The sequence below is a fragment of the Manihot esculenta genome, chromosome 7 (assembly GCF_001659605.2).
Source record: "Manihot esculenta cultivar AM560-2 chromosome 7, M.esculenta_v8, whole genome shotgun sequence".
NCBI lineage: Eukaryota > Viridiplantae > Streptophyta > Magnoliopsida > Malpighiales > Euphorbiaceae > Manihot > Manihot esculenta.
Genome location: NC_035167.2, coordinates 29171682 through 29181581, shown reverse-complemented (window position 1 = coordinate 29181581; position 9900 = coordinate 29171682). Strand labels below are relative to the sequence as shown.

Here is a 9900-nt window from a genome sequence, read left to right as displayed (position 1 = left end):
ATTAGAAAATTAATTAATTAATTTTTTTATTTTTTTATCTATTTCTCTATGTTGCTTTTTTTTTAATATTGATATGCTGAGAGGATAATTTGTGTTGTCAATCATTTTCATATCAAAGGGACGATCTAATTTAATGTTTTTGTAATATAAAAATTAAAAATTTTTTATCTTTTAAACATAAAGATGAAACAATTTAATAAAATTAAAAAGATGAGCACTAAATAATTGCTTATATATCTGGAGGTGTGTATGATGGGAGAGGCAGAGGGAAATTAGGGAATTTTATGGGTTTGTTTTAGGTTAATTAAGTTGTTAGTCCAAATTTTTAAGGGCATTTTTTACTTAATAGCTTCAAATAATAGAAGGACCAGTTAATTGAATTTTAAAATTTTAGAGATTAATTAATAAGTTTTTTACACTATCCGGAGTAAATAGTAATTTTCCCAACGTCTAAAACGACGGTTGAGAATTCTCCCAACTACCTTCATCGGCCTTCGAATTGCTCAACCAAACCTTGTTTTCTTTCCGCTTTCTTTCAGACCCTTGTTTATCGCCAAATCTTGGAATCCTGTCGTCGTAGATCGTCTAATTTCCGCTCTTCCTACAGATCCTTTTCTTTAGATCTGTTCCCACTCATCCAACGAGCTAAGGTTACGGTTAGGGTTAGGGTTTGGTTTGGGCGATTCCCCTGCTGGCCATAGAATTTGGCCGTTTCCCTCACAATTATTCAATGAATCAACCGGCGCCCAAGTTCTCAATTTTGGCCTCTTTATGTCTCTCTATTGCCATATTTGGTCTCAGCTGGCCGGTCGCCCAATCCAAGCCTGAAGATGGAGTCTTGATTCAGCAAATCACCAGCAAAGAAGGCGGCGTGTGCGCCAGAGTCACTGCTCCGACGACGTGTCCGATCAACTGCTTCCGCGTAGATCCCGTGTGTGGTGTTGATGGAGTGACATACTGGTGTGGGTGTGCAGATGCTATGTGCGCCGGTACTCCGGTCGCTAAATTAGGTGCTTGTGAGCTAGAAAATGGCGGCAGCGGTTCCCTTCCTCGGCAGGCGCTTCTTTTGGTCCATCTTATCTGGCTAATCTTGCTCGGTTTTTCTTTGCTATTTGGTCTTTTCTAATTTGAAAGAAACAGAGTTTACTTTTGTTGTCTTTCTTTTTCTTCTTATGCTGTTGTATGTGGACGGGATTATCACAGTTGGGCATTGTCCAGAGAGATTTCCTTTTTTTCATGTATGTTGAATTGATTCTTTAATTAAATAACAATTGAAAGATTGTTCTTTGTATTCTCTTCCTGCATTTCATCCTAAATTTCTGCTAGAATAATGTAAATTTAAAGTCCTTTGCAATGTGTTGTTTCAACCATGGCAGTTGCTGCTACTGCATTCCCTATTGAGTTTCTGTAAATTTAGAGTTGGTTTACGCTATAAATAATTAAATATGAGCAATTACTTATTGAACAGCAGCTTTATGTTCTCATTAGGCATAAATCCTTGCAGTGCTAGCCGGCTCCAAGTTTATATATGCCTTTAACAATTCAAAAAATAAAACAGTATTCTGATTGTTTAAAAAGATCCATGAAGAAGAAATGTGCAAAGCTTCAAGTAATCAATCAATTGATGATAATGCCTATCTGTACTGTTTCTTAACATATAAATTTACATCAATCTGCCTTGGAAAATTAGCAGTATTAATCCATTTTGCTGACTAACATACTAAGGCTTCAAAATTAAGTCAATTTTCAAGTACCTGTTCTTGATGTTATGTTTCTCCTGAATGGCAATATGAGCTTCAAGACGTAGGAATTATTCATTGGTTCTTTGCAGCTTAATGGCCTTTTGCAGAGTGATATATCTTCCCTTGAACCTTTATCAAGGTACACTTTCTGTAAGAAATCCAAGCATCCGAAACATGCAATGAAACCATGGGATGACACATACTCATCTCATTTAGTGTTTATCTTTGCATAGGTAGCTAGCAATTGTAATATGCTGTTGCTATCTGTCCCATTGTGCAGTCTTCTGGTTAACAATAGTACCGAATATACTGGGAAATATTGAATTGGAAGGAAAGTATATAGCTCAAGGTGGCACCTGAAGTATGGAGTCTTGGTTAAATTTTAGGTCAGCTCCAAGAGTAGTTTCTCCTGAAACAATCACTATCTGATAATTCTTAAACGAACCTCATGAGCAAAGATATCTCAAGTGGAATTATCCTTTTTTCCCAAGATTGATGCCTTTTGGTACCTTTGTTTCTCAATCTCTTTTGCCAGGAAGTCCAAAGTTGTGTCAGTGACATGGTTCGGCAAGCAACCTGCATCAAGCATCATTCTTAAGAACTTGTATGCATCTTTCAAATGACCTGCCTTGCTATGAATTTCAATCAGAATATTGTAAGTGACCACATCAGGATTTATTCCACTGCTTTTCATCTGTTCAAAAAGTACTTTAGCTTCATCAATCTTGCCAGCCTTCCCCAATGTGTTAATCAGGGTGTTGTACATGACTGTGTCAAGGTAACCACCTTGCTTCATTAACTTATCTAGAACAGAGATGGCTAGATCAGCCCTTCCCATCTTCCCCAACCCCTGAATTATCATATTATACGTTGCTATATCTGCTGGGCAAAACTTTTCACCCATTTCATTAAGGACATCCCAAGCCTCATTAAAATAGCCTTTCTTGACAAAAGAACTCATGATAGAATTGTATGTGTAACTCACAGGGTTCACACCTATATCACTGAATATCTCAAACAACTTGCAAGCCAAGCTCAGCTTTCCCTTTGCCAAAAATATGGACAAGAAAGTGTTAACCATATCAATATCAAAAGAGTCTATCCCCTTCTCTTGAACTCTTTGGCCTCTAGACAGTGAGAATAGCTGAGAAGAAAGATTATTAGACTGAACTTGATTGGCTAAATGATCCATATATGGGGATGATGACCACTGATCAGTGTCATTTAATGAACTGTTCTCATCCTCAATTGCACTACCATCTGAACTGCACTTCTCTAAGTCAGGATACCTTAATAAACTCGTAATCTCACTAAGTTTGCCATTAGACGGGAACATGGGTGTATAATCCTTCCTTCTTCTCTGTGGATTTTTCAATGAAGCCTCCATATCTGCCTGCCAGTTGAGAACATTTGGTACTAGATTACCGTCCCTTATGTGCTTCATTAACTTCTCTGTGCAGTCGTACCTACCTTGTTTATGAAATCCAATCAAGAGAGACGACACAGTAACTAGGTCAACAACAAAGCCCCTCTCCTCCATTTCTTCCACCAAGACTAGTGCTTCCTCAAGTTGCCCTTCCCTGCAAAGTAGGAGCACAATAATGCTGTAAGTAACAGCATCAACAAACTTGCCTTTCTTCTTCAGGTCACAAAATAGACGGTAACCAGCCTCAGCCCTCCCATTCTTACACAACCCATCAATCAAAATATTGTATGTCCAGGATGAGGCCCTCACACCATCCTGAACCATCTTCTCAAACAACTGGCATGCCTCCAATACTTTCCTTGCCTTGAACATCCCATCTAGAAGAGAATTGTACACGATGGTATCTGGAAGGAACCCACTGTACTGCATTTCACTAAATATCTTCATTGTGTCATTCATTCTACATGATTTAGAGCACCCCTGAATAAGTATTCGATATGTAAAGGCATCAGGCTCATGACCAGATACTTTCAATTCCTCATAAACAATCAGTGCATCATTCACCTTTCCAAACAAGCATAGTACATGAATCAGGCTGTTATACGTGCACAAATCAGGACCAAATGGTCCAGACCCCAAACTCTTTTCCTTCATCTCTTTGAAGAGCATTAACGCGGTGGCCAGATCACCCCAACAACCAAATGCATGAATGCAAATATTGCAACCCCATGTGTCCAACTCAAATTCATCCGTTGCCCTCAGTTTGTCAAAAACCTTTCTGAATTCGGCTCTCATGTCTGCCTTTCTAAGCGCAACCAACAATGCATTGCATGCAATGGAACCAGGCATTGAAAGACCAACATTACGAACAGAATCCTCTTTGTTCATACCATTTGAAGCTTCTAGAAGCTTAAAGAAGATGGACAAAGCCAAACCTATCTGATTTTTCCTAGCCAGTGCCACAATTACAGAGTCATACATGTGGGGATTTAAATTAGTTCCTAATTCCTCCATGTGATCAAAGATTTCAAGCGCAAAGTCAAATTTACCCGATCGAATAAATGCATCAAGTAGAAACTTGAAAGTATCAGAACTAACAACTACACCATCATCCTTCATTAAATTTAGCAAATTCGGGATTTCCTCAAGATTCCCAGCACGGCATAAAGTGCGAAACATGTTGGAGTAGGTGCACGCAGAGTGCTTGTAATTATGTCTGAGTGAACACCATTTGAAGAAATCAATTTTCCGGGAAGGCTCAAGCGAGCTTTGGCGTAGAATTTGGAGAACAAGAGGCTCTGAAAGAGGAATGGAATCTGGTTCGAGATTACGAGTGCCAGACTCAGAGAGGTTCTTGGTTAGAAATGCGACCAGGAGGATATCCTCCAGCTTAGATGGTGATGATGACGATGAAAATAGGCAACTTCTGAAGCATCGCGATGTGGGATATAGATTTGAGCATTTCACTGTTAATCCAAAGCAGGCATGCCTGAGTTTTTTGATAGGGGCGGTACATCCTGACATGGATTCAGTAATTTCGTCTAGCTTCGACTCCAGTATACGAAGATCGAGTATGCGGTAGATGAGAAGAGAATAGACGAAACGATGTGATTGTTGAGATTTGGGTCGGATACGTAGTTTTGAATTCAGGATCCCACAGCACAAAGCCACACAAAGAACTGGATTGAAGATAAAAATTTTTTGAAAAGAAGAAGAAGAAGAAGAAGAGGAAGAGGAAGAAAAGCGGGATTTGGAAAGGATGTGATTGCCATTTATGGTGATTTGGCGGTGAGTAATTCTCACCGGCGATTTCTTAATTTTAAAAGTATTTTTTAATTTCATCGCTTAATTTTTAATTTAATTTTAAAATTTTTTCAACTTCAATTTGAGTTTATTAAAGTTTTTTTTTTCTTATTTTTTTTAAAAGCAAAGTTGTATTAATAAAATTTTACCACACAAAAAGATATCATCACAATCAGATAAATGATTATACCTTATAAATTCTCCAAGCAAAATATAAGCAGTTAAAATAACATTACAATGAATCCATGTAATAGATAATTTGATAAAAATACTCCTTAAAGATCCGTCTAAACTCCATATAATTTGATAAAAATATTTCTTTTTTTTCTCATCTCTCGGGCATAAATCATTAAAGTTTTCCGAACAAAACCATAAAAAAAAGTTTCTACGAAATAAAACTCGAATAAGGTTTCAAAATTGACGTTGTCGTTATGATTCTAGAAACCCATAATAACTAGTAAACCTCCATTGAACATTACCTTTCGAAACAATCGAATTAATAAAATTTTAAAAAAAGTCAACTACAAAAACAGATAGGCCCATGACTTTTTAACATTAACGAAATGCTTTCTCTCAATTCTTGTCTATTGACTGAGAAGCAACCATCAAAATATAAAAAATTATGAAAAAATTTCATACGAGAACTAAGAGTTTTTGTTTCCATCAAAAATAAAATGTCTGGTTTGTAATTAGGAACCAAATCCTTCAATGCATTAACTATCCGGGAATTGCCGCCATAAATCTGTCAAGGAGATCTGTATATTCTGAAAATTGATTGAATTGTATGTGAGAAATATCTCTATTATGCAGAAATTATAAGTGACGATCAGAATATCTCTGAAACTCTTAATAGGGACAATAACATCTTCTTTTTTATCGAACGCAGATCGTTTTTCATGGAGAAGGGAAAAGAAGAAATTAAGTTTAAGAATGAGGAAAATGCGAAGATTTTTTTTTCTTTGAAATGGAGAGTTTTTCTTATTATAACATGTTTTTAAGATAAATAAAATATTATTGAGCAATTGAAAATTAAACGTATATTTGAAAGTTTTTAATTTTAAACATTTATTTTAAAATTAAAATATTTATATAAATTTTATTTAAATTTAAAATCACATTCAAAAAATGTGTTTTTTGATGTAGTATTATATTAGATTTTTTTATTATTAAATATGGACTTATTTTATATTTAAATAAATATTATTAAAATATAATATTAATTAAATTATTTTAATCAATTAAAATATATTTTTAATTTGTTTCTTTTATTTTTTTACACTATAATTTTATATATATTTTTAAATATAAACATTATTATTTTAGTAAGATGAGGTGAGAGTAGGGGTGATTCAATTTCGGTGGCTTTTTATTAATTATATTATTAATAATAATATTAAGAGAAAGAAAAGGGAAAATTATGATATAAATAAAAGAAAAAAAAAGAGAGAATAAATAAGGAAGGAGATAGGTTGGAAAGTTTGTATAGGCATCACATCAATCATACGTTAATAATAAAATAGCTAAATATCATGTCATATAATAAATAAAATATTTTTCTAGGTATAATTTTAAATTTAAATAAAATTTGTATACTTTTTTAGTTTTAAAATAAATTATTAAAATTAAAAAATTTGAATATCTTTTAATATTAATTATTTTTTATTTATATGTCAAATAGATGCATGTTTAATAATAAAAATTATAAGTTGCTTTATTAATATAATACTCCTTTCGTTCTAATTTTAAATTAAAATTAAATTTATATAAAATATTTCAATTTTAAATTAAATTATTAAAATTAAAATATTTAGATAAAATCATAAAAAAAATTTAAGCATTAAGATGTTGAAGAAATTTTAGCGGAACAAAATCACCTAGCGTCTTTTCTATAAAGAATATTTTATCAAATGGGAAGGTCCAAGTATCAAAGAAATCAGTTGAGAGAAAGAGTTGAACCTCCAATAACATTAGCAAAAAATTTAAGAGTTTTTACGAACTCAATTGACAAGAATATCGACCGTTTAAGTGAAGAACAGTATTAAGAGTCTAGAATTTTGAAGGATTAAAATGTAATTTTTTAGCATAAAATTTTTTAAAAACGAGATGGGTAGAAATTAGTATAAAATAGTAGTATCAAAAGAGTTGTGTCAGTTTTTTATAATTTATTTTTACATAATTATTAAAGAAGTGTCACTTCAAATATATTAATGTCTTCTTCTGCCATAAGTCAATTTGATCTATCATAGACTTATGCTCTGTAGTGTGCCTTCACTCCTCGATTAGGCATTCTACTACTAGTGGTGTCGAATGATTTAATATTATGTTAAATGGTCCTGTATTTTGTTAAACATTATTATTTTAATATTATGACACAAGCTACAATTATTAAAAATGATTTAAATATTTTATCTAATTAAGATATTATCTAATATTACATATATTTAAAATAAAAATAATAATAAAAGAATTTGATGGTTTTTTTTTTCTCTGTTTTTTAATTTACCTGCTTTGCCAAGAGATAGGCTTAGTCGGAGAAACTTCTCCAGGTTGAAACATATTGAATGGAAAACTACTGAATTGGTCAAAACCACAACTTGTTACTTTGATTTAGTAACAGTAATTCTTTCCTTTATAGCAATTACACAAATTTTGAACTTATCCTAATTCATTGCTCACTTACCAACCTTTTTTTCACTCTTTCATTCTCTGTAACAAGTTTTTTTTTTTTAAATAAAACTACTGATTGTATTAATAAAATTTCATCAAACAAATAGGGATATCATCCCAAAGAGAGAGACTCATTATATCTTATAGATTCTCTAGGCAACGTATAAGCAGTTAGAGTAGTATTACGACGAACCCATCTAACATAAATATCAGTTCTAGAGTCTAATAAAATTTACAATCATTCAAAATCAAACCTCTATATAAGATAATTTGGCAAAAATGCTTCTCAAGTGCCTGTCTAAACTCCTGCATAAGATAATTTGGCAAAAATATCCTTCTTTTTCATCTCTCGAACATAAATCATTAAAGTCTCCCGAACAAAGTCACAGAAGTGAGGTTCTACGAGATAAAATTCGAATAAGATTTCAAGACTAACGTCGTTGTTGCGATTCTGAAAACTCATAATAACTAGTAAACCTCCATTGAACATTATCTTTCAAAACAATCGAATCAATAAAATTTGAATAAAAACCAACCATAGAAACAGATCTATAATTATTCCATATTAACAAAAGGCATTCTCCCAATCATTGTCTATTAACTGACAAGCCACCATCAAAATGTAAAAAATTAGGAAAAAATTTCATACAATAACTCAGAGTTTTTGTTTCCATAAAAAATAAAATGTTCGGCTTGTAACTAGAAACCAAATCCTTTAATGAAATAACTGTCCGAGGATTGCGCCATAAATCTGCTGCATATTTTGAAAATTGATTAGATTGTATGTGAAAAACATCTCTACTATACATAAATTATAAGTGACGATCAGAATATCTCTGGAGTTCTTGATAGATACAATAACATATTCTTCATCGATAATCAGTTGATACCGATCGTTTTTGTATGGGAAAGGGAAAAGAAAAAGTTAGATTTATAAAAAAATAAAAGACGGGAGTATCAAATTACAAATAGATCATAGAGGAAAACTTACGTGGAAAGTTTCTCTCTGACAATTTTTATTCATCTGATTTTTTAATTACGTATGTGTATGCTGTCATTTATTATTAATTTTTTAATTTAATTTAATTATATTTATTATAATTATAATAAATTAAAAAAAATAATTTTATTATTTAGAATTTAAAGTGTTAAATATAAATATGAATTAATGTAAATATTTAAATTTTTTTATTTAATATTTATTAATGTGTAAACGAGAGAATACTATTTCAAATTTACGCCAATATTTTATAGGTTTATTGACGAGATTGTTTTAATTTTATTAATGAGATTGAAATAATATTGAAAATTATATTAATTTTAATATTATTTAAATATTTATAAAATAAAATAAAATATTTAAAATAATTGTTATATCATGTTATTTAAATATTATTATAGTTGTATTGATGATATTATTTTAATAAATAATTTTAATTAAAATTTTATGTGGATTAGAATTGTTATTTCGAAATTTTCTAGAAACTTCAAATTAATTTAATTTAAATTTTTTATAATTATATAAATTTCAAATTCTTAATCTGCTTAAATTCTCATAATTATTTTTACTATAATTTAAAATCTTTAAAAAAAATTTTAATTGATTAAAACTATAATCGTTTCATATGAAAAGAAAATCTTTTCCTTTTAATTCAAATATTTATAATAATACTAATAAAAAGTAATAGTAAAATTTTATAATATATTACCTTTAAAAATAAAATAAAACTATTTAATCAATTATTAATTTAATTAAATTATTATCTATAATATATTTATATAGCATTTTAATTATTTTCTAGATTACATATAATTTATATTATATATTAAAGTGAGAGAAATTAATAGACTTATTATTTAAAATATTTATATTTATATTTATTACAAATTAGTGTTATTTTAATTTATTAAAAAATAATTAATAAATTTACTATTATTTAAATTTTTTAATTTAAATCAAATAGTAAAATACATACGATTTAGTAATGGTAATTTTTATAATCTCTAAATTAGATTAAATAAATTTATTTTAAAATCATAACACTTTTTAAAAATAATAAATTTAGAAAAATATTTTTCAGTTCAAGTAAAAAAAAATTATTATATCTCGCCACAAGATGAAGATATTTAGGATAAAAATATGATTATGTTTTTATTCTATTTTGATTTATATTTTTAAAATTTTATTATTATAAATTAATTTATATTATATATACAACTAATAAATTAAAAATTGATTGAGTTAATTATATATTTAAATTT

At 30.1% G+C, this 9900-nt stretch overlaps 1 protein-coding gene across 1 annotated transcript; it reads right to left on the bottom strand.

Moving 5' to 3' along the window:
* Window positions 1-304: 304 nt before the first annotated feature.
* Window positions 305-5037, bottom strand: LOC110619725 (pentatricopeptide repeat-containing protein At4g01570). Its single transcript, XM_021763276.2, has 2 exons — window positions 2188-5037; window positions 305-2098 (listed from the first exon to the last, which is right to left on the bottom strand). Exon 1 carries the CDS (start codon window positions 5008-5010, stop codon window positions 2206-2208), a length of 2805 nt encoding a protein of 934 aa, XP_021618968.2. The 5' UTR covers window positions 5011-5037; the 3' UTR covers window positions 305-2098; window positions 2188-2205.
* Between the last annotated feature and the right edge of the window lie 4863 nt (window positions 5038-9900).

Coding starts and splice junctions, on each gene's coding strand:
- LOC110619725 (XM_021763276.2), bottom strand. CDS start 5,010: ATGAAATTAAAAAATACTTTTAAAATTAAGAAATCGCCGGTGAGAATT.